The 24,339-nt window shown below is 58.0% G+C and overlaps 1 protein-coding gene across 3 annotated transcripts in view; it reads left to right on the forward strand.

Moving 5' to 3' along the window:
• The first annotated feature begins 1,253 nt into the window (after nucleotides 1–1,253).
• The window catches only part of ESAM (endothelial cell adhesion molecule), a 56,416-nt gene continuing 33,330 nt past the window's right edge, over nucleotides 1,254–24,339 (forward strand). Inside the window, exons 1-2 of one of the 3 annotated variants that reach the window (XM_074977159.1) lie at nucleotides 1,254–1,333; nucleotides 2,483–2,610. In XM_074977159.1, the coding sequence (XP_074833260.1) occupies nucleotides 2,541–2,610 (70 nt within the window). In that variant the 5' untranslated portion in view covers nucleotides 1,254–1,333; nucleotides 2,483–2,540. Of the gene's footprint in view, nucleotides 1,334–2,482; nucleotides 2,611–19,132; nucleotides 19,276–24,339 lie in introns of those variants that run through there. The other 2 variants (XM_074977160.1, XM_074977158.1) reach the window with 2 other exon arrangements.

Here is a 24,339-nt window from a genome sequence, read left to right on the forward strand (position 1 = left end):
CCCAATCAAAACCATTTCCTCTTTGCTGCTGACGGGTTTGAGAGAGACACAGGCTGTGTAGCGTCCCTACAAGGGAGCAGGGCCTTGATGTGATTTTTGTGCAATGGTTGCGGTTAGGAGCAAAGCAGGTTGTCACATAGTGGGTAGGGCAGAGCTAAGGGGAAGTGTCCTGGACTCTGAAGTGCTCACGGGCGGGTGCTGGGTGGGAGCAGTAAGCTTTGGTCTGGCCCTGTTTAGCTGTTTCCCTTCTCTGTGCTGTTCAGTCTCGTTTCCAAGCGGCGGCGGGGGAGTTGTTGGCTTTTTGTTGTGCTTTGTTTTTTAATTTAGAGTGAAACTTGCCAGACTGAGCCCACAGCTCCCCGCAGCTCGTCTGCGCACGGGGCGGGGCTGCAAGGCTGGTGTGAAGAGAGCAGCTCGCACCTTGGAACTGCTCTCGCCTGCGGCAGTCGGGCAGGAGAAGGGGCCGGCTCAGCAGCACGGCCGGCGCTGGGAAAGGCTGGAGGCTCCCCCGCAGGCGCAGAGGCCTGGGAGCCATCAGCGGCCGCCCGGGCACGCAGCCTGCTTCCCACGTGCAGCGAACGCCGCCTGCAGCCCGGCTCTGGGGCTTGCACCGGACTGTGCGTCGCGGCCCCCCCACGCCCCTGCTCCTGTCCAGCCGGCCCGCCTGGGCGCCTCACACGGGCGGGGTGCGGGAGGCTGGAGGGAGGGAAAAACCAAACCCTGTAAGGGGCAGTGGGCGCCACTTCCCCACCCGAGGCGGCTCCCGGGTGGTGCCCGCGAGGGGCAGGGCCCGGCTGGGGTTTGTGGCGTTCAGGCGGCGGTTCTCAGCGGAGCTGGTTGTCGGACCCCGGGCAGGGCGGGGCGGGGCGGGGCGGGGCGGAGCGGAGCGGGACTCTGAAGCGCGGCAGCCCAGGCCGGCTCCGGGAACCGGGCCCCGAGGTGCGGCCCTGCGGGGGCTCTGCTCCAGGCTGGCTCCATCCTTCCCGCCCGGGGCGGGGCTCAGCTCCGCTTTGTCCGCGTTCGGCCCCGGGGGCAGGTCAGCGCCGCAGCCCGCCCGGCTGGCGGGAGCGTTTAACCCCGGCTGGGAGCGCCCCGCCCCCAGCCCCGCCCACCGGCTGGAGCCGCCCCACCGGGGCAGCCCGGCCCGGCCCCGCCCCCGCCCGCCCCACCTGGGCAGCCCGCCCCGCCCCCGGCCCGGCCCGGCCCCGCCCCCAGCCCCGCCCCCCCCGCCACCTGCAGCGCTCGCCGCCGCGGGGGACGCAGCGGCCGGCCGGAGCGCGCGGGATGGAGCCGCTGGCGCTGGCGCTGGCGCTGGCGCTGGGCGCGCTGCTCGGTGAGCGGGGCGCGGGGTCGGTGGGCGCCGGGTGGGAGCTGCGGAGGGCGGCGGCCCGCTCGGGGCTCCGCGGGGTGGCTCGGGGCTCCCGCACCTGCCCCGGCCCCGGCCCCGGCCCAGCCCAGCTCCGCTCCGTGCGGCGCGATGCGGGAGCTTGCGGGGAGCGGGGCACAGCGCGCAGCCCCCTCCCCCCGCCTGGGGGGTCCCGGCCCCGCCGGGCTGAGGCGCTGGGTGCGGTGCCCGGGAGCGGGAGCGGGGCTGCCTTTGCTGTTCAGAACCTTTGCCCCGCGGCTGGTCCTGGGCCGGGCACCCCGCTGCCACCCCAGCCTGCCTTGGCCTTGGCCGCCCGCTGCCCGCGAGCGGGTTAAACGCCCCCCGCGCCGCACCCAGGAGCCGGGCGGCTTTTGACCCCTGCCTGGGACTGCTGCAGTGGAGCTCTCAGCCGGCGCTCAGAGCTCCCCCTGCGCCAGCTGCTGCCCTGGCCGAGTGCAGCCTCTGCTCCCAGCTCCTCTCAAACTTCCGCGGGGCTGGGCTGGGGCTGGGCTGGGCTGTTGTGCGGGTCCCTCTTTGGGCTCCGAAGCGGGTTTGCTCCCCCTTCCCAGGCAGGGAACCGTTGTTCTGGGCCGAGCCCGGCCCCAGCAATGTCGCACAGGAAGGAAAAGGGTTTGGAAAGTTACCGGCAACTGCCAATGGCTCGAGCAGGAACCCGGAGGGAGCCAGAGACCCTCCCTGAATGGCCCCAGGACAGACGGGGCTGTTGGGCTCTGCTTTGACCTGCTGTGGAACAGGCCCCAGCAGTGCCCCCAGGGGTTCCTGCCTCGAGCTGCTTAGCTCCTGCTGGCTGAATGGGGGGCTCTCAGGGCCATCGTGGAGGGATCGAAACACTTTCCTGTGGAAGGGGCACTGGGCTGGACTGGCAAAGCAGCCCAGGTTTTCCCAGGGGCTGTGCTTCAGCTGCAGCTGCCCGCGGCACTGGAGAGCTGGCAGGGTGACCCACACTCAAGGCCTTGTCCGGCCAGGGTCTGAAAAAGCCACCTCCTGGCACAGCCGGGGACAGGAGAGTCCGGACCCCCTTCCATTGGCGCTGGTGGTGGCTGCATTGAAGTACTGCCACAGCGCGATTGTGCTGCTGTTCTCTTTTAAGTGCAGATGAGCCCCTGTTCTGCCTGAGAAGCCTTCTGCAGACTGGCAGCGAGTTCTCCTGGTGATGACTGGCAGGCAGAGCTCGTCAGCCTCCGTCCCGAGAGCATGCAGCTGCTGCTGTTCTTACATTGCTGGTGCATGTCCACACTAGACTCCGGGTGTTGGTACTGCACACCCTCACTCAACGCAGCACGCGGTGGATTGTTGTTGGTTCTCCCTCTGCAACCTGCCCCTACCAGTGCTCTAGTTCTTGGAAGCTTTCACAACACCTGGTAGCAGTGGGCAAATTGTGCAGGCATGGCAGGGAACATGAGGTCAATTTCCTGTAACACAATGTTCTCTCTCCCATAATTTCATCTGCATCCTAGAATAGTCCATGTCTTCTTTCCAAAATACCTCCATCCCGTGCAGCCCTCCTCCTTGTTCCCTCTCGATGGCAGAAGGATCAGGCCCATGCAGCTCTGCGTTGTGCTCGGGTGTGTTGCAACCACAGGGCACCTGAGCCTGCTGTAGTTGCAGAGGTCCAAGATTAGCCGCTGGTAACAGCTGCATTCCTAGCTTGCTGTGGTACATAGAGACTCGAATTGCTTCTGGGGGTGCTCGGAGAGCAGCTGCAGAAGGTGGAACACTGGTTCTGGGCCCAAGAGCTAAACAGCACAGGGTGGGGCTAGAACTGCATCATCAGGCAGGTTTGCAATGAGGAGCAGTGGCTGCAGACGAGCGTGTCCCTGGATTTGTATGCTGAGGTGGTCCCAGTCCTCCAGTGTGGTCTTGCCAACAGGAGAGCTGCACTGAGAAGCCAATGGCAGGGCCGTTAGTTGCCTCCCGCCGTGAAGGCCTGTTACTCTGGGCAACATGCGGGACGTAGCAAAGGCCTTTTCAGTAGTGGCATTTCCAAGCTGTGCTGGAAGGATAGACTGGAAGCATCTCCCTACCAGCCCACCTTGCCATCCAGTACTGCACTAGAATGGGCTACTCTGCGATAGCAACGCAAATGCTGATGGATCACAAGATGTGCTTTACTGACATCATTGCGGACTGGTCAGGGAATGTGCATGATCACCACGTCTTTTAGAACACAAACCTGCTCACAAAGCTTCAAGCAGGGAATTCCTGACCAGGAGTTACCTTTGGCAGTACTGAAAAGCCCATGCAGATTGAACCTCTCCTGTCCGGCCACATCCGTAATCCAACATAGTTTTAGTTAGCCAGCTGACCACCTATCATGGATGGTGGCCAAGTTTCCCATGGTCCCATAAAGTTTGTTTACAGCCACAAGTCCTGGCTGTCCATGTTCTGTGCTGTTGTTTATCTGTAATTTACCCCAAATGTCTTCTAAGAGCCCAGTAAGTAGTGGAAGTGTCAGTAATGCTCCTGGACAATATTGACCTCCTGTGGTCCAACAAATTCTTTTGTTCAGCCCAGGTCAGGTCCCCAGGGTGCCAAGCTAGAGAGGTTCAACCTTTAGTGATTATGGGAGAGCCACCTTCTGCCTTGTTTTCTTGGTTTTTGAAATTGTGCACCAAAGGAGCAGTTCGACTAGTGGTTCAGCAGGTGCAGAATGACAGTCATGTCTTCCTTTTAAGTGTCTGAAAGATTGTCAGTATTGTTTACTAACAAGATTGGATTTTTATGGGCAAGAGATCCCATAGGTTATAGCTGCCTGCTGTGCTCTGCATAATATCTGTGAAGCTGGGGGGAGGGAGAAGTTTTTCCTCCCAGGGTGGAGGTGGAGTGGCTTCTGGGTGAAAGTGAACGGCAGATACCCAGGCTATTAGAATAGCACAACGTGAATTTGTACAGCTCAGGGAGGGTTTGAGAGAGTATTGTAATGGTGTTCCGAGGTAGTGTATGTTGCTATAATGTACTCTACCTGGTCTTGCTCATTTGCAGCCTCATGTTAATCTGGTAGTGAGCCCCGGGTGTGTAAGATTCGAACATTGTCAGCGTGCCTATTAATGACAACTGTGGTTGAGGTTATGGGTTTGGTGACGAAGGGAAGTAACAGTAAATTACTGAGTGTCAGACCTGCTGAGCACCAGACAGCACGTTGTGAACTAATGAAGGTTAATTTTATTCCAAAAGTATAATTGTGTTCTATACCATTACCCAGGAAATGAGGAGGAATTACAAAACGTAATCAATTAGCAGAATATCCCTTTGAAGGGGAAAGAGTTCTCCTTTCCATATCAGGTACACAGTCACCAACCAGCTTATCGCAGACCAGGGCCTGTGAGGCTGCAAATGTTTTTAATGGACCCCCTCAAGGCATGGTGGCAAGGCTAGTGCACTGATCCCTAAAGCCTTGGGCAATGTTGCAGGGAGTTTTCAATGGGATGGTTGGACCTGCATGCCTGCCAGGATCTGCAGCGCCCGTTTGCTGTCTGAAAAGCACCAGCACATCCGGCTGTGCATTCCTCTCCTTTTCCTGCCCTTGTCTCTTCTCCAGGCTGTCTGGAGAGGTGACCCTCCAAGCCCTGTGCTCGTTCTCTGAAGCATGGGAGCTTGCAAGGTCTCCTGCAATGGGTCATTCCAAGTCCTCTGCCTCCTCTTTCAGCTCCAGGTCACTAGTTAGTCTCCCTGATCTTCTGGTACACCTGCTGCAGGTGCACATTGCATGGGGGGATGCAGGTGCAGGGCAACAATCTGCTGCTAGATGCCAAGTTTCTGTGTCTGGCTCTCAGCTGTCTCTGCACAGCCCCTTCTCCCCACCAACCCAGGAGATACAGTATCTCAAGCAGGAGCCTGTCTGCAGAGTGGCGCTCCTGTGGTCTGTTGGGCAGTTTCACCCAATAATGGAGAACTACCAGGGATACTTCAGAAAGTCACCGGGCTTTCATGGGGAGGGCCGTGGAGTTCACAGTGGTGACCACAGCAGTCACTGTGGAGCATTGTGGGACAGCTCGTGAAGGCCACTAACAGCCCAAGTAGCTCAGTGTGGGCACGGTCAGCGTGTTGACCGAGCAATGTTGAGTGTGACCTTACGCTGCTCTGGGTGGGGATGTTGTGAAGCCAGCCCAGCAGGGTATGCACACAAGGCTGCAAAGGTCACTGCAGACACCTGCACCGCTAGATTGGCTTGGGCTGCATAGCTCAAGTTACTTGCTTAATGAGGTGGAGGTTGCAGTGACAGAGGCTTTTTTGCTGACACTTTCTATCATGACTAGTTTGTTACCATTGTGGTTCCCACCCATCCCCCTGCACCTAAATTGTTTTCTTGTCTCTTGGGTTAATTTGGCTTGATCTCATTGACGCTGAAATCTGCAGGACATAGTGTGTACTGAACCTGTTTGGGAGCTACTGTGTCAACGTGATGGGCCTTTGCAACCGCTTTGTGAGGGTATCACGTCAGGGACCGCACTAAGCCCATGAAAAGTGCTGCCTAGTGGATTCCCAGCCTTGCCTGGTTGAAGCTGGGAAAGGAAATTCAGTCTGAGTAATTGACAAGCATTGAAGCTAATTGTAAAGCATCTTTACGCGTCCGTGGTGATCACAGTACGAGCAGCCTTGTTCGGTGCTAGCTGTCTGTGGGCACAAGTCTCACTTGGGCGCAGTTGGTGAAATCCAGGTTTTCTGTTTTGCTAGTGTAAAGAAGTAAGTTCTCAGGCAGCCCTTTCCTGCTGGCTTCTTTCCTCTTTCCCAGCAGCCCCACCAGCTCTCTGGCATTGCTGGGGCTGTGTTCTGCACCCAGGCTTCTGACCGGGTGTTGTCTTCTTTCCAGTAGCAGTCCAGTCCTCATTGCACTGAGCTGCCTGTCGACGAGGAGCCAGCCTGCAGATGCTGGAGTGGTGTGCAGTGTAGTGATCTCCCGTGTGAAAGGCCTGAGAGCTACGCTGCTTTACCTATCGCCAGAAGGACCGTTTGGAGCCCCGTGGTGCTGGCGGGGGCGTTCTGCTCTCTAGAGGGGACTAACCTGCCCCCAACCTTCTGGCTCTTGCCACAGAGGAGCTTGGAGCCAGCAAGTCAGGAAGCTCCTCCCAAGAGCCAGCTGCACCAGGCTGGGGAGTCCCCCTCCCCCACAGGAAGTGGCAGTGGCTCTGGCCGTTAAAAAGAGCGCGCGGGAGGGAACGCTCCTGGGCTAGCCCCTGGGGAGTGGGAGTGACGCTCTTTCCAGTGCTACTTTCCATGGCCCTGTTGTGTCCCTCTGAGGCACGTCCACGAAGAGCATAAAGTTCCACCCTCGCGGGGCTTAACCGGGGAGCTGTGGCAAGGCCAGGGCCGTCTCCAGAGCCCCGGGGGGTTGGAAGCCTGAAATGCTGAGATGGCGTCTCCCTGGCTAAGTCCAAGCCAGAAGCTGTGCCCTGCACGCCAGGCCGGTTCGGAGAGCTCAGTTCGGGGGCCAGCCTGCAGCGAGCAGCGTGTTTGGAAGGAGAGGGCTTGAGGGGGGCATTTGTGAATGGTGCTGCCCTTTCTGACTGACCTGTTTGCTGCACAGGTACCATGTGAATGTACTGGACCATCAGGAATGTTTCAGCTTCACAGACGTGTCTCTGAATGCTTCTCAGAGCCTTTTTTAGGCATCTCGAATGTGCTGTCCCAGGCCCTCTTCAGAGGCTGGTGTGTTCCCCTCTCACCACGGTCTGGTTTGCAAATGGAAGTCAATTACCAGCAAAGCCGGTTGGCACTGGCTTGGGTAGTCACCTTGCGATAGCACTCACGAGGCCTGAGCTGGGGTGGGGGCCAGGCTTTGCATTACATCTTCAGGGAGCTGGGTTTAACCACCCTGCTGTACAAACACTAAGCTAAACCAGCTTTGTGTGCAGTGAAGAGTTAGCACAACACTGGTTCCTGCTCCATCCCCACCCCAGCTGGGGCTGGAGGTACCCTAGTAAGAGGAGACGACAGTGAAAGCCCCAGCCCCAGCGTTCCTGTAGAACTGTGGCTGCTGGCCTGTAGGAAGAGTTTCATTTGTCTTTTAATTTCCTGGACCCAGATTGTGAATTTGTCTTCCCCAAGGGGAGAGGGACCAAAGTGAACCCTGCATAAGGGAATGGGATCTCTTCTGCAGCTGGCCTGCTGCGAGCCCAGGTTCCAGGTGGAATAGTCTAGCTGCTTCACTGTTTGTCTTGTTATGGAAGTACCAGGAGAGTCACAACAGGAGGACACATTAATTGTCTCTTTCTTCCGTTCGGTGTGACAAGAGTTAAGGCGAGTCAGCCAACTTCTATCTATAGTAGAGAAGTCACATTTTTCATGAATTTGACTCCCTTGAGTATAAAGCTCCTTCTGCCCCAGGGTCGTGAGAAATGCAGTGGGGGACTTTCTCAACATGCATGGCTCGTAAGGCCAGCTCCTCATATCTTTCAATTTATAAATAGTCACTGCCCACAAGCAGCCTAGACGTCTACCCCCTTGAGTTAGGGAAGGGAGACTCCTCTTGGTGCATATGCCTTTCCTTAAAAGCCAAGCCTGGCTTCCATTCCAGTAAAACACTATTTCAGCTTCCTTCAGAGTCCCCCTGTGTTAAATTAGGGTTTTTCTGTCCATTTACCCACTTCAATCTCCTATGATGCTGGCTCCCGAGTTGTGTGTGTGTGTGTGTGTACCGGCAAGGGTCCATCGTGCTAGGAGAGTGCTTGTCCCTTGGTTTAATTTCTGTCTCGGTTTCAGATCATGTAATCATTTTAATCCTATAGAGCGAGGTCATCAAAAGAAATCTCTCTTCATCCTTTAATTCCCAAATGTTTAATAGTGCACCGGCTGGAAATCCCAAGAGAGCACGCGCTGCAGTTGGGAAGCCCCACAGAGCATCAGAAGTCTCATTTCTGTGACCTCTTCCATTTTGTGGGGAGGTTTTGGTGGGCCTTGAAATGTCCCAGCTGGCCTCAAGACCAGCAATCAAAGCCTGATGCCCCAGTGCAAATCTTGGAGGAGGGATGCTGCTCCCATTCAGCCTGGCAGGGTCAGCGCAGGTTTAACTAATTCCCGTTTCACTTGCAGCTGACTGATATGTCTAGTGTGAGATGTTCTGTGACCCACTCACACACGCATCAGTGCAGCTCACGTTATGGGTGCTGATGGCTGCTGCAGCCCAGCGCCGAGGGTCTCTAGCGTACTGGGTGCTCCCCCCTGAGCCCAGGGTCAGTGCTCTCAGGCTGTAAGGAAACTACTGTTCTACTAGCTCAAGGTCTCCCAGGCTCTTTGGACTCTGGTTAAGTTGGTGGATGAGGTGCTCTGTCTGTTGCTGGCTCGGAGGAGCACCATTCGGTCCTGGCTTCGGAGTCTCACCCACAATGTGATGCCAGGGGCAGTAGCTTTGCACATTTTTCTCTCTGTCATTTGCAAATCTGCAGGCAGCAGCTAGTCTCCATTGGCTGGTGGTATCTGCCTTCTGGTCTCCCGTGGCTACCCTGCAGCTGCTGTGCCTGAGCCTTCCCTCTGGGCTGCAGCTCAGGCCAGGCCAGGGCACTGCCTGCAGCGGGATGGGCTGTGACATCCCACTGTGTTCAGTGGTCTCAGGTCCTGGGGAGGGGTGGGATCTGCAGAGCCTGGTGTCGGCGCTTCCAGCAAACCAAGTCCCTAGGGCGTGACATTCTCGGTCAGTTGAAAACTTGGGCCGCTGCTCTGCTGTGGTTCCAGGCTCGTAATGCAATGTGTGTTGGGGGGGATCCCCAGGTGTTTGCAGTGCTGGGCAGGCCCTGTAGCACTGAGAGAATCTGTGTCTGTGGGCTCTGTTGTGTGGGTGGCTTAGGCTACGCTGAGTCCAGCTGGGCTTGGAATTGGCCACCCAAGATGTCACCAGCAGGGCAGCTGGGCTGAGGCATAGGTTTCAGCAGGGCTTTGCCTGCAAGCGGCCCTCAGCTGCTGGATTTCTGCTGGCACCGTGTGTCTGCTATGCTGCCTCTATGCACCTTCCTGCGCTCCCTCGGGGGCACCCGGCCTGGCTGGCTCCAGGTCTTCCCAGGGAGGGCAGAAAGGTCCAGCACCCAGGAGCCCAGCTCAAGCAGCTGCCCAGCCCAGCCCAGCCCTCAGAGCATGGCTGGATGGAAGGGTTTGGAGCAGGACAAGGATTTCTCCTTCCTCAGGCCATGGGTGTATCTGAACTGGGCCCTGCAGCTGGAAGGAGGCTCTGAGGCTTCCTGAGAAAGGAGCAGAACAGGGAAGAGGGGTCTTAGTGGGACTCTCCTGTCCGGCCTGGCCTTCCCTCCCTCCCCACGAGGAGAGGGGCAGAGCTCCTGGGTGCCCAGCACTGGTGAAAAGCGGGTGGGACTCTGGCCCTCATCTCTGCAAGGGCTGTTCCCCCTCCCTTCCTCGGCCGGCTCTCTGGGGATTGTGCGTGCTCTTGCTGCTGCAGGGCTCGGAAGGGGCACGTGCAGCTCCCTGCTTCTGATGTATGCTCTGCCTGCGGCTGGGTGTGCATTCCCAGCAGGACTCCATGGGACCCGCCTTCCAGGAGCGCAGCCACCCAGCACCGTCGGCAGGAGGAGCGCTGCAGGCAAACAAGCCCCACCCCCGGGTCTGTAGTGCTGGCCGGGTGCCAGAGAGCAAGGGTTCTGTGGGCATTCGCTCGAGCCAGCAGTCCAAAGTGTGCCCTGCGGTGCCTCGGGTGAAACTCACGCGGTGAACTTCTTATTCGCGGGGCTAGCTGAAATGGGCATTGAGACCCAGTGAGTGTGCCAGGATCTGCGTCCCTTGGCTAGGCTGCCTGTGTTTCCTGCTGTCCTGCAGTAACACTGCCTGAGTGCCTCAGTTTCCCCAGGCACAGCATCAGCGCACAGTGGGGAGGGGGTTTTCTGTGTGCTGACATCTCACACGTAGGCAATGGCCCTCCCTGCTCTTTGTAACCCAGCAGCCAGGTGACACCCTTCTTCCCCGGCAAACAGGCCAAGGGCGGGAGGAGGGGCCTGGCTGGTTGGAATTGGAACTGGGCTGGTGAGTGGGGCAGTCTGGGCTGGCTGGAGAGGGAGAAAGGGGGCCAGGGCCCGGCTCGGGGACCCCTCTGGGCCCCTCTCCCCAAGGTGGATGGTGCTGACGGCTTCTGGTCCCTGTGCTGACAAGTCTGTTCTACGCTGTGTCTCTGTCGCCCCATAACCACACCCCCCCCCAGTTCTCCCTGCTGGGTGAGAGTCACACCTGGCTGAGGGTAGGGGCAGGGCCTGGGGACCCCCTGGCTCCATGACAGGTGTATGCCCATAACCCCTGTGAAGAGCTGCTAGGCGCAGTGGGGAGAAGCCACCCACCCCAGAGGGATCAGAGGTAGTTTTAGCTCCACAAAGTCCTGAGGCTGCAGAAGAGTCTCCCCTCACCCTGCTGCCAGGAGCTGGGGCTCGGAGGCTCTGGCCAGCTCTGGTGGGGACCCGGGGGTGCTGCAGCTACTGCCCTGCCAGTCTGACTGCATCTGCCTTGGCCTCCGTCGCTGACACTCAGTGAAACTGAAACCCGCAGAGCCAGGGCCGGGAGAAGGGCTGTACCGTGAGCTGTGGGACCAAACCCTCCCAAGGCCGTATGTGAGTCAAGCCTGGGATTTCACCAGTCCCTTAGCCATGTGTGCAGCTGGGGGCTGCGCCAATGGGGTCCAGAACTCCCCCACCCCCTAGCCCAGCACTTTACAGCTCTGGGAAGGACAGACTCAGCGTCATCCCATGCCCCTGGAGAGAGGGACACGGTCCTATGCCCCTTTGCCAAGACAGAGACGGCAAGGGCATGCCGAGATATGTGGCTGGAGTGAACCCGCCCGTGGGGCAGGGCCTGGGGCAGGAGAGAGGGAGCTCAGGGCAAGGATTCGCAGAAGGGCGTGGCGGGCAGGAAGTGGGGCTCTCTGGAAAGAAGGGGGCTGAAGAGCACAACTGGCACCCAGGGTCATCCCTCCTGCCCTGAGAGGCTAATAGCGCTGCGTGAAACGTACCTAGCCAGCTGGGCACCCTGCTTGGTGATGGGGTGTCTTTATCAGGGCGGCATCAATACAGTGAGGATAGGCCCAAGTTACTGGGCAGAGCTCATCCCTCAGGGTTGTACAGCCCCTAGCACTGTGCTTGGCCAGGGTCACTGCGTGTTTATCCGCAGCAGTGTGCAGAACTGGCTGCAGCATGCAGGCCCTGCAAGGCCGAGGAATGGCCAAATCCTGCCTTGTGAGGGGCGGAGTGAAAATCTCATCCAAGTTGGCCTGTGGCCGAGTCCGTGGAAGAGAGCTGGTGTAGCCACACCTTGATGCCTGCCCAGGAGCTCATCCGGGACAGAGGGCTGGGAGCTGACCCAGGCATGCACCCGCCTGAACAGACATGGCCATGGGAGAGGCCAGGCAGGTGCCTGGGAGTGCTCTTGGACCTGGGACTGGCTCAGAGAAACAGGTTTGTGTGTTCCTGGTTCCTTCTGCACTGTTGCCTTGGCTTCCTCTGTTCCTGGTGTCACCACCCACAGGCAGACTCAAGCCTCGGACCCCCAGAGTTGAGTGCAGGCACGGTACAGTGTGAGCCAGAACCCAGCTGGCGCTCGGCGCAGGCCGAGAGGGGACTCCTTGTGTCTCTAAGTGGTCTAGGTGCCGCTCCCTGGCCCGGTGACCCGCACCCCTTGGTGAGTGGGTTGCACTTGCAAATAAGGGTCAAGTCAGAAAATCCCAGCCTCCTGCCAACAGGAATGTGCAAGACCCTGAATTTGGACTAGCTGCTCCAGTGACACATGTGCCAACCACTGGACTATTGACAACCGCAGAGTCTCGCTTGTGAAGGGTCGATGGGCCATTCTGGCCCCTCTGCCTGGCTTGAGCAAGGCTTTCCCCAGTGTATCGGAGGTAGAAGTGGGGCAAGGGGAGGGATTCTTTGTGGCTGTGGCCGTGGCTGGTGCTCTGAAAGGAGGCTCAGGTCAGTGTGTGGCTACCAAGGGTTCAGCTGGGTTTTGTCAGATGAGCAAACCCGGGGGACATGAATGGTGGTATGGGAACTTGCCTGTCACAGCGTCCTGGCCTGCGCTGCTCGGGAGACATGGGCGGAGCTGGGCTCAGCAGGGGGCTGCAGTCCCGGCAGCTGCCCCGTTGGGCCAGTTCCTCTTCCTCCCAGCCTTGGTGGGAACATGCCAGAGAGATGAGGCGGGGGAGGGGGAGGCAGAGGCAGGCTGGGCGAGTGGCCTGCCTTGAGAGAGTTGGGGTGCATGAGCCCAGGGAGCAGAGACGTCCAGGGCCATTGCGAGGGGAGCGGGTATTTGTCAGGTTGCTCTTGAGCAGGTAGGTCTTGGAACCAGGCCTTGCCATTGGATGTCTTGGTCAAAGCTCCGTTGATGTGGTTGGGAGCCAGGCTGACCTCTAGGAGTCCGTGGGGAAGGAAGAAATCCTGCCCTGCCAGGCACAGCTACCTGCAGCGCACCGCTGCTGCAGAACACCGTCCGTCTGCCCGGTGGCACGGGGGACCCGCTCTGCACAGGTGCAAAGGACAGGAGCGCATGGCAGCCTTCTGGTTCCGGAGCTGCGGGGGCCTACTTGGAGCATCATCCCTGGCCACCTCTGCAGCCAGGAGGGCTAAAGCCTCTCATGCGGTTGAAAACCAAGCCCAAGAACCTTTCCCCATCCCGTGACTCCAGGAGCTGGGGCCTGAGGAACAGCGCGACTCTGTGAGCGCCAGCGCTGCTGAAGGCGGGAGGGACCTTTTGCCCAGTATCTCCCAGTCTAGTATTGCCCTTCCTTGAAACGGGGAGTGAGAGCTGTCCCCAGCGCCTCATCCGGCCCCTTTACCACGGGGGCGGTTTGGGGACTTGCCGTCAGCTCCCTCCTGGGAGGATAAAGTATCCATATGGTCACAAGGAAAACCAAGTGAGATCAGGGTGGTCAAGTGAGGCTAATACCAGGCTAATGTGATCTTGCTGTGTCCAGGCAGCACCTGTTCCTGCTCTCGGGGGAGCTGCATCCGCAGGGAGCTGGCCAGCCCCGCAGCCCCCTGGGTTTAGTCCGGTGCTGGAATGAGTTTCTAGAGACTAATACCCTGAATGCCAGAACCCCTGCTAAAGCCCCGGCATGCAGGCAGGCCCGGTGCACAGCTGGGGAACGGCATGTGACCACTTTGGCAGCTGTCTCCCTCGAGAGACTCATTAATCTGCGTACCTGCTCCCTCCTCCGGGTGCGCTGGGACCCTCCCGGTCAGTCTGATGCTCAGAAGGCAGCTGCTGCTTAAAGAGCGAATGTTTCCTGCACGGCAGATGGGCCGAGGCAGGAGATTCGCTGGCTGGCCGGTGCTTAGAGCCTGCCCAGCCGGGGAAAGCCATGTTCTCCTTGCTGGCCCAGCCATGCAGGTGGGGGAGAGTTAGGCCCTCAGCCATGCCGACTGTGCTGCTCTTTGCCCACGAAACCTGCCCTGAGCCTGGTCCTTTCTGGTGCAGAGTGGAACAGGTTTCCCGGGGGGCTGAAGGTTTTGTACCCTCCACCTTCCTGGGTCAGCCCCGGAGCCGGCTCTGTTCCCCTCGAGCAGGTGAGTTTGTCTGGGTCTTGGACTGCGCCCTCTCCCCGAGCTTGGCACGGCAGAGCCGTCGGGCCAGAAGCACGCCAGGCAGAGCCACGCACCCGGCAGAAAATGGCCAGGGCGAGCTGGTGGGGAGGGGCACCCCCGAAGGTCGCATTGCAAATCAGCCTTTGCCCCTTTCGCCAGTGAGCAGGACGGGCTCTGCCAGCCGGCGCTGGGGCCTGGCCCTGGGGCTCCTGGCTGCTGTTGGGGCCTTTGGAAATACAGCAGCAGGCGTCCGGCTGCAGGGCCAGGCCCCGTGTTTCTCAGATAACAAGATCGCTGACTACAGCTGGGCACGCTGGCTGGGGCTTGGCCGTGCTGTCCCGTCTCTAGGAGCACTGAGCTGGCATTGCATGTTAGGCTGCAGAGCTTTTCTTCTGCAGGGTCTGCCCCAGGCCCACTTGGCTTTGGTCCTGTCCCAGCTGTTTGCTCCGCAGGCTGTACTTTATATACCCTGGGAGCCAGCTGTATGTTAGATACCCGGGCGCTGGGGTCTGATGCCTGAGACCTGAGCAAGCCGGTACCATGCTCGGATCAGCCTTTGCAGCTGGGGGGAAGGGTGGCCGCCCTGGCACTGCCCGCAACTCAAGAGATGCGAGCTCGGTTCCCAGCCTAGCCAGACGCCATGTGCATGTGGCCACGTCCCTCGTCAGTTCTGCAGCACATGGGAGCTCTTCCACCGCCTGGCTGGAGATGGGTCAGACCAGGCTTCCTTCAGGTGCTGTTGGCATCGACGTGACTCTCTGGTGGGCGGATTCTATTTGCAAGCAGAGCTGCCTGACTAGAGTTAGGGGGCAGAGCACTTTCTGGCCAAGGACACGCTCCTGGGGTCCCAGCTATGCGCCCAGAAGAGGAGGCACCACTGATCTGGGCTGCTGGAGCTCCAGGTTTCTTCTTTGGTGGAGCTGCACCTGCTCCCTGTGCCAGCACTCGGCAGGCAGGAAATGCAGCCCCTGCTTCTGCCTGGCCGCGCCTTAGTCCTCCCGTGGGCGTCGGGCCAGGTTAATGCTGTGGCAGGCGGCCCATCGAGCACACCAGACGGGTCTCAGGGAAAACTCGTCAGAAGCTGCCCTTGCACTGCTGGACTTGCCTTTGCTGTGGCATTAGAATCCCAGGGCTGGAAGGGACCTCGGGAGAACCACTGGGGCGTGGCCACTCTCCAGCGCCCGGCTGGCGGGCAGAGTGAGGCGTGGCAGGTGCTCCCTGCCTCGGTGTGTCTCGCCCTGGAGACACAGCTCGTGGCCACTGCCCCAGTGGTTCTGAGTTCAGTCCCTCTCATGGGAACATGTCCAACCAAGCAGCCCGCCAGCGCAGGCACCCTTTCCAGCCCTCTCTGGGCTGGCTTTCAGGCCCTGACTCCGAGGTGCCATCCCTGAAGTCCCCTCAGCATCCTGCCGACCTAGCGCAGGGCCTTCCACAGCCACCTGCCACTCCCTGGGCTTCCACAGCCAGCCCTTGAAAAGAAATCACCACCTGATCGGGGGCGGGCTGGGGAGGGGGTTCAGTTAATGGAGCCAGGGATCTAGCTCCCTTAAAGGGAGGTGGCCACAGCCCCAGATCTACCTATTTATTTGCTCTGAAGTCCCCGAGCAGCTTCCTCCTTTCAAATCCAACCTATAAATGCTGGCTGAGAACTCTAACAAAGTGCAGCTAGCAATGACTGTCCCCCTCCATGCTGGACCCCTCAAACAGTGCCGCGGCAGCGCTCTGTTCCCAGTGCCTCTGGCTGGCCTGGCCAGAGGATGCCGGGAGCTTCCGGAGCCAGGCTGTGGCCGTCTCTCCCCAGAGTACGGCACGGCAAGCTGCAAGGGTGCTCATCCTTCCACCCTCAGCAAGCGCTGAGGGTGGGCTCCAGCGCCTTTTCCTACTGGGCCTGTGGCGATACACAAGTTTCCCGGGAGCTGTTCGAAGAGCGCAGCTGCCAGCTCCAGGAGGAAGCTGAAAGTGGGCTTGGCCGTGGGGCTCCCAGGGAGGGCGTAATGGGATCCCAGCCCCTCTGCCGCAGTCTCTGCCTGTGTCACAGTATCCGCTGCACAACACAAGCTCCCAGACTGAACGTAACACAAACCCGCAGGACAGCGAGCTCCGATCTCAACCTCCCGTTCCCAGCGCCAGCCAGAGAGACGCTGGTCCTGCAGGCAGGCTATGGTAGGCTCTCCTTCCAGGCCGCGGGCGTGGCCCTCTGGACTGGGCAGAGCTCTGGGAGGCTGCACCAGGGCCGTTCCCTCTGCCTGTGCTGTGGGGCCCTGGCCTGGGTGGGAGCAGACAGCTGCAGAGGCTGTTATCAGAGCTCCGTTGAACGCTGCTGCAGCCAAGAGGGTGCCCGGTGCCAGCCATCCGTGGATCCTAGCCCCAGACTGCTGCCGGCTAACACACCGGAGCAGCAGGTTTCCAGGAGCAGCGCGGCGTGTCTGAGCTCGGAGGGCTCATCTGCGCTGGGGGTACAGGCACTGCCTCGGCCAAGGCTTCTCCCCTTTGACCCGTAGGGATTTTTGTTAACCGTGCCAAGTCAGCGCTTGTCAAACCCTCTTGAGGGCGAAGCACCCGCTGTTGGTGCCGTACGCACCAGCCTGCGGTGGTCAGGGTGCGTCTGCGGATCTGCCCGCAGTGGTCTTGAACCCGGGACTGCTGGAGCTTTGGTCAGGTGTCGCTGCAGCTGGAGCAAAAAGCCGGCTGGCTCTTGGCTCAGGCAACCCATCCTCCCTCTGTGTAAGTGAGAGCGGTGCTGCTCCGTGGGCCGGTGACCCCCCAGGAGGTGTGTGGGTTACGCCTGCGGCTGGCTCTGGCCACAGGGCTGTCTTGAACAGCACAGATGTCCTTGCTCAGGCCACCTGAGTGCTACAGCCCTCCACCTCTCAGGGCCCTAGAGGCTGGGGGCCAACCCCAGCCTGGACATCTATGGTGCAATGACCCAGTCAGCTGGTGTGGGCCAGCCAGGGGGTCTGTCTCAGTGCTGCACAGGCGTGCCCAAAGGGGAAAGCAGGGGCCCTGGCTCCTGCCTCTGCTGCATCTCCATGCCCCGCACAGAGCACCCCCAGGGACTGAGGAAGGCAGCTGAGCGCAGGCCTGTGGCAAAGGCCACGGTTCATTTAGCCAGTAGCTGCGCCGCATGTGCTGCGACAGGGAGCAGCTGGAGTCAATCTGAGAGCAGGATGCTGTCCAGGCTGCCCAGGGATACTCTCAGGGTCCCTTGGAGCAAGGGGCTGAGCAGCAGCAGAGGTGGGGCTGGGCACAAGGCAGCAGCATGAGTGATGTGATGCATGCCCTGCATAGCCCAGGCTCTGCTTCAGCGTGTGCTGTAGGAACGACCTCAGTCTGCCACAGGTGCCAGTTACAGACCCACCCCAGCGTGGAGAGGGGCTCGTTTCACACCCTGAGACAGTCTGACACCACCCAGCTGCAGCACCGCCTAGGTCCCAGAGGTGCATTTTCCCCAGGGCTTGTATTGATGGAGATCTGATAGGCCCTGCCCTGCAGCTGTCCATGCAGACGCACGCCAAGCCCGGGCTGTACAAACTCTGCACTAGCTGGGCCAGCAGCCCCCAAGTCTGCCTTCGAGTGCTTGTTTTGTGCAGCGTCTGTGGACTGTCGCTTCTCGGTGCAGCAGTAAATAATGCATGAAAGTCACTCGGATGAGCACTGAGAAGTGAAATCCAGACATCCAAAGGGCACATTTGAAAGCAGAAAGGTTTGCAGTTGATCAAGAAATCTCTTAACACCTCTGCGTCATGCTTCCTTAATATGATTTGCTGAAAACGTTTCTGTGTAGGACAAATGCCATGTTTGCCATGTATGGAACAAATCAGTAGTCCTGGCTCCAGGTCGAAAGGCCTCCACAAGCTCCCTCGCATGTACCATGGAGCTTGTCTGTGACGCTGGTGATTGCAATGTGGAGAGGTTGATATGCTGGATCATAGGGATAGGATCCAGGAAGGCCTAGACAAACTGGAGGATTGGGCCAAAAGAAATCTAATGAGATTCAACAGGGACAAGAGCAGAGTCCTGCACTTGGGCCAAAAAAATCCCAAGTGTTGTTACAGGCTGGGGACCGACTGGCTCAGCAGCAGTACGATGGAAAGGGACCTGGGGATTATAGTGGATGAGAGGCTGGGTATGAGTTGACAGCGTGCCCTTGTAGCCAAGAAGGCTAATGGCATATCAGGGTGTATTTGGAGGAGCATTTCTAGAAGATCTAGAGATGTTGTTTGGCACTGGCGAGGCCACATCTGAAGCGTTTCATTCAGTTCTGGGCTCCCCCCAGTATAGAAAGAATGTGGATTCATCGGAGAGGGTCGAGTGGAAGACAACAAAAATGATTCGGGGGCTGGAGCACATGACCTATGAGGAGAGGCTGAGGGATTTGGGCTTATTTAGTCTACAGAAGAGAAGAGTGAGGTGGGGATTTGATAGCAGCCTTCAACTTCCTGAAGGGGGCTCTAAATTGGATGGTGAGAAGCTGTTCTCAGTACTGAGGGATGGCAGAACGAGGAGCAGTGGTCTCAAGTTACAGAGGGGGAGGTCTAGGTTGGATATTAGGAAAAACTACTTCCCCAGGAGGGTGGTGAAGCACTGAAATGTTACCGGGAGAGGTGGTGGAATCTCTGTCCCTAGAGGTTTTTAAGTCCTGACTTGACACAGCCTGGCTGGGATGATTTAGTTGGGGTTGACCTCCTGAGGTCCCTTCCAGTCCGAGATTTCTGTGCTTCTATGGGGCATTATATGGCCCATCAGATCAAAATTTGGAATTTCCATTCCAGAGGAAAGGTCAAAATTTCAGTATGCGAAGGGGGAACAGCAAAATCTCTCATGGAGGTAACAATTCTGAGACCTCTTGATCTGGGAGAGTTGAAACGTTTGTTTCCTCCGTTGGTTTGGTTCACCTCTGAGCTGTCTGCCTGAGCCACCAAAGCACCTTGTGGAACTGTAATTGGGGTGCTTGATTGCCCCCATTCACAGGTGTGTCCAGACTCCCCAGCCAGACTACACCCCCTGTGATGCACTCTGGTCACAGATTCCCATGATGCGTCCCAACCACAAGGCACAATGGGAGACGGCGCGGCAGTCGCTCAGAGGACCGCGATTGGATGCTGGGCTGGATCGAAACGTTCTGGCGTGGCTGAGCGACCGCGAGTGGGTGCCATACAGGGTGACCTGACCCAGCACGAAGTGTTTGGTTTTGATTTTCCTGATGGAACGTCAACGTTTGCAGCAAAATCTACGTTCTTCCCGGCAGAGAGTTTTGACTGTTGTGGAAACTGCCTTTTTCACTGGAAAAGATTTTGATGGAAAATTCCCAGCCAGCTCCAACAGGAAGGCAGAGGGGAAGTGGCTGCGTTAGCAGCTCGCTAGTGAGAGCGTCTTGGCCACACCCAGCCGGTGAGTAAGCTGGAAAGGTCTCTGGCTGTAGGGCCCCAGTGGCTTGACTGTGTTTGGACTCCCTTGTCCGTAAATGTCCGAGATGCTCCCGAGGGAGGGGGCTGGGCTGGGCTGGGCTGGGCTGTGTGGGAGGGTGTTGCCCAGTTCTCCCTGTGTGACTGCCCATCCGCCTGTTTCCACTGAGCGGTGAACGTCTGTTCCCATGGCAGCGAGCGAGCCATGGCCATGCCATTCTCTCACCCTCAGGAAGGGCCAGTTTGACAGCACTGGAGGGGAGGTGCCTCTGAGTCTCCCTGCCGGCTAGCTTAGAGCTGTCGAGCCAGAATGGGAAGGGGCGGTCGTGGAGCCTGGGCCAGCAGGCTTGCTAAGTTTGGTGGGGCCCAGAGCCTTCACCCTACCCCCACTCAGGCTCTCCTCCGCCCTCCTGCAGAAAGCTCTGGATGGGAGTTTGGGCTTGGGGTATGGACTCTGGACTGGAGTGGGAGATTTGGGGACTAAAGTGGGGCAGGCTCTGGGAGGGAGTTTGGCTGCAGGAGGGGTGAGGGGTGGAGCTTGTGGGGGTCTGGGATGCGGGCTCCAGGAGGGTACTTGGGTGGGAGAACAGGGGGCTGACTCTGGAGGGAGAGGTGTGAGAGAGGTGGGTGTCACGCTTACCTGGGGCACCCCGGTGGCGGTGGGTGTCTCTGGGTGCAGCTGCCCCTGCATGCTCTGCCAGCCCTTCTGCTGTCCTGCACACACACCCCCTCCTGTCCATGCCAGCCTGCACCCCCAGGCCAGGGGGCCACCAGCTGCACAGCAGGGTTAGAGTAGCTTCCCGCCATTCGCTCACCCTGGCTGCCGGCATACGCGTCCCTGCAGCCAGGAGCAGGATCTCTCTGGGCTGTGAGCTTTGATGGAGCCCAGCCCCAGCCCCAGGCCAGGAATATTCCTGCAGCCAGTGTACCACAGGCCCAGAGAACTCGCTGTGTATGATCCAAGCCAGTCCCCTGCCCCCACAGCAGGACCAAGCACCATCTACACCATCCTTGACAGGTGTTTGTCCAATCTGCTCTTACGTAGCTCCACAGATGGAGATCCCACAACCACCCTGGGCAATTTATTCCTGTATTTATCCAGCCTGACAGTTAGGCTTTTCCTAATGTCCAACCTAAACCTCCCTTGCTGCAGGTTAAGCCCATTGCTCCTTCTTCTGTCCTCAGAGGCCGAGGAGAACAATTTTCCTTCCTCCTCCTAACACCCTTTTTGGTACTCTCAGCCTTCTCTTTTCCACGCTAAACAAACCCAGTTCTTTCAGTCTTCCCTCATAGCTCATGTTCTCTAGACTTCTAGTCACTTTGGGACCACGTGAAAGGATATATCCCATGGGATAGAAACTAGCTCGCTAAATGTCTGCCTGGTGGCGTGCAGCACTTCTTCCAAAACCTTCGCTCAGGGTGCAGCCAGCCCTGGGGGTGACGGCACGTTTGCTCCTCGCTGACCTCTCTCTCGCGTCTCTGGGCCATGCTGTAGGGCTAGATCCAGACAGAGCCTAAAGGAGAAGGTGACAGGCACGTGCTCTGGAGAGCAGGGGCCAGAATGCAGTGAGAATCAAGTGCAGTGGGTCAGAAACAGGTGCACTGAGATCAGCTCCTTGTGTTCAGGGGAATTAACTGCCGTGTGCTCCCTCACGCTAGGTGAGCCTGCACTGCAGTGCCAGGGGTGGGGCAGCAAAGGGAGAGCGACCAAGCTAGCCTGGCTCTGTACAAGTCCGTTTGGCTAACGAGCAGTGAGGCTGTGTCCATGTGGGCTGGCCACTGAGCATGTCACCAGGGACTTGGGGCAGCAGTGTCCCTGCTGGCGGGAGTGTCTCCACACCTGCTGCAGAGCAGCCGGGCCACGCCACATGTGCTTCCCACGGGGAAACATGCCGATTGTACACGCGCTCGGCAGTGGCCTGGCTCTGGGGGACTTTAACTGCTGCCCTGATGTGGGGATCGGGGGTGCAGCAGCCGCCGCCGGTGGGACTTGGGCATGCCCCACACAACCATCGGAGACGGCGACATGTCTCTCTCCCTCCTCCGTTGGCTGTGGGAGTGGGTCGCAGGCAGGTTGGAAGCAGAACGCCGGCCAGTGGAAACGAGCGGGGAGTTTTAACACAGTTCTGGGGCGGGGCGGCCTGTCTCCCAGGCACTGTTGGCTCCTGGGTGGCCGGCTGCTTTGTGATGCCAGCGTGTGCCCGAGTGAGAGTGGCAGAGGGGAGAAGGCCGAGGTCCCAGCCTGCCTCCTGCTGGGGCAGAAATGTTGTTTAAACTCATCACCCCTCACGCCGCAGGGAGACGGGGTCAAGTGCAGCGTTGGGCGCCGGCTCTTCCTGCAGGAGCCTCAGTAGGCGCTTGCAGGAGAGCTCGGGCACTGTCAGCTGCCCCAGAGAAGTCACCGGCTCTTTTGCGAGGCTGGAGAGACGGCTTGGCAATGTTCAATAAGCCGCTGGCTGACTGAGCTGCTCTCCCTTGGGCATGTCTGTGCAAACTCCCTCGGCCTCCTGGTCTCTTGGCTGCCCCAAGTGGGGCAGGGAGCAGCTGACGACAATGCAGAAGGGCCTTTGTGGGACCCGCCCGGAGGCTGCTTGGCGTGAGGCGAGTTGCAGCTCTGCCTAGTGTGGTGGTTGCGACTGTGAGCGGCTGTCAGCGCGTGGGGCAGGGCCTGGGAAGACGAGGCGGGGCGCTGCTGGTGCTGCCGGCTGGCCCCGGTTCCCACCTGTTTGGGGAGCTTCTTCCCCTCTCTAGTACTCCAGTGTGGGGGTTGGCTCCCTGGGGTTGTGCTTTGCTCATGAACCTGCCCCCAGCAGACATGCTGCAGGAAGGGGGCTGCTAAGAGCAATGGTCTGTGGCACCTGACTGTTTGCAACTTGGCCTGTGACCAAACCAAGGGCACAAAATATCAGGGGCCATTGGGCCATCCTAGGAGCATAGCTAAAATGCAGGAGACGGTGGGAGCAGCAGGGGCCCTGAGGGGCACTCAGTGCACTCAGGTGTTTACCCACGTGTGCTGGGGTCTTGTTTTTCAGTCGTGGGGTCCACATGCCGTGTGCACCAAGTTACACGTTGTGACCAGTGGTCTTTTGTCCAAAATGCAAGAGAGAGAATGGGCCTCCACAGCCTCTGGCCACCTTCCGCAAGTCTTACCAGCTGACGTGACTGACTTGTGTGGCCATTTCATTTAAAATTGTAACAAATGCCTCAGGTATGTTTGGCTGGTCCCATGGAAACTGCATTCTGTAGCTCCTCAGAGCCAAATGTGCAAACTGGCAAGTGGGAAAAGCCTGGGAGTGCAGCCTGGAAGTCCTGTGGCATGCAAAGAAGTTAGGGAAAACTAGAGACTATTTCACCAACCCTGCCCCCATGCCAACCTCTTGTTTTATCCCAGATGTCATGTGGGACTCGACAACCTTGTCACATCTCATTCCAGCAAGAAGCTTCTGAACCCGGCAGTTTTAATAACCCCAAGTGATGGCCCATCATCACAGGATGAGCTGTAATCAATAAATCATGTCAGAGATGTGGCTATGTAGGCCAACGCGTATCTGTGTTTCGATGTCCCGACTGCAGGAACATTTCTGAGCTTGGTGGCTGAACTGTTTCACCTCCTCCCTGCCCAGTTAAGAGTTGTTCTTGGCTCACAGTCATTGCAAGAAAAATCTAATTCCATGTCTTTCAGCCAGTAGAAGGAAAAGGAATGAAGAAATTATCTGAAATCTCCTCTTGCCAAATAGTCCTTGCTGCCATCTATGGCTTTGCTAAGCAAGCATGAGGCTGAGACCATTTGCAAAACAAACTGCCTGTCTGGTTTAAAAAACAGCCAAAAAACCTCTGCGTGACTTTGGGGAGGGAGGAGATTTCAGGTTTTTTCACGCCGCTGGCAATATTGGATAGTTTGCCTGAAACCCCACTCCCAGCCACGTAATGTATGAGAATCTCGGCTCTTTTCTTTCCTTAAATCAAAGTTTCTCACCTTCCTGGACAGAGAGAACTGGGAAACATGAATCTTAACGTTCCAAGTGCCAGAGGACAAATGAAAAGATAAAAGTAGTTCATCTTTTGTGGGGGTTTTTCCCCAACCAATCCTGTAGTTTGTTTTGCGGGGGGAAGGGTGGGTTCAGTCGATACCTGACTTTTTGAGGGGTTGGGGTTGACAACCTCCAGGTTGGGGAGTTATGGAAGGCAGCAAAGGTTTTCAGGCCTATGGCTGAATATTAGTTCAGAGCTGAAGAGAACTGGGGCACAACCCTGACATGTAGCCTTGTCTAGTAAGCAACGTCCAAATGCACACACAAGCTCAGGTATTCTCAAGATGGGCTGAGCGCTTACAGCTCCTGTGGACTCCAGCTAAAGCCTTAGATGTTCACTGGACACCGCTTAAATCAACCATTGAGGTCACTCAATTTCCAGAAAGATCCCTGGACTTAAAACAAGTGGCGGCTTTGTAAGACTAATTTGAAATCTTGCAGCTTTAGATTGAAAAGCCACATCATTCATTATAAATGTTAAAGCCTCTCCTGGGCAAGGCACTGCAGGTAGAAACAAACTACTGCCAACAAAGGCCCTGATTCTGTAAACACAAAACCAGCTGCAGGTCTTAACTTCCCAGAATAGCTCTCTTGACTTCATTGGAACGACTCGCATTCTGGAAATCGAGCGCATATGTAAGCATCGGTAAAATTGTATTTTTAGCCGCATGAAATTTTTACAACTTTCAGTCAAAATTGCTCCAGTGCTCACAATGAAAAGTGATCTGGACTCAGCAATGATGTTGTTTAATGTACTGAAACTTTCTAGCTAGGTCAAAGTTTCCAAAGTTAGGAGCTTGAATTCCTAACCCCATGGTCAGGCACCTAAGAGTGGGGAGTTCTCGAGGGCCCATGGAGTATGTCTCCACTGCAAAGAGAAACCCTTAGCACCAACCTCAGAGCCCAGGTCAATTGACTTGGGTCTGTGGGGCCAGGCGGTAGTGCCTAAAACAGCAGTGTCGGCTTTCGCAGAAGCTTAGAGCCCAGGCGCCAACCCCGCATCAGCAGGTGTCCAAGCC

The sequence above is a fragment of the Carettochelys insculpta genome, chromosome 25 (genome assembly GCF_033958435.1).
Source record: "Carettochelys insculpta isolate YL-2023 chromosome 25, ASM3395843v1, whole genome shotgun sequence".
NCBI classification, from domain to species: Eukaryota; Metazoa; Chordata; order Testudines; family Carettochelyidae; genus Carettochelys; species Carettochelys insculpta.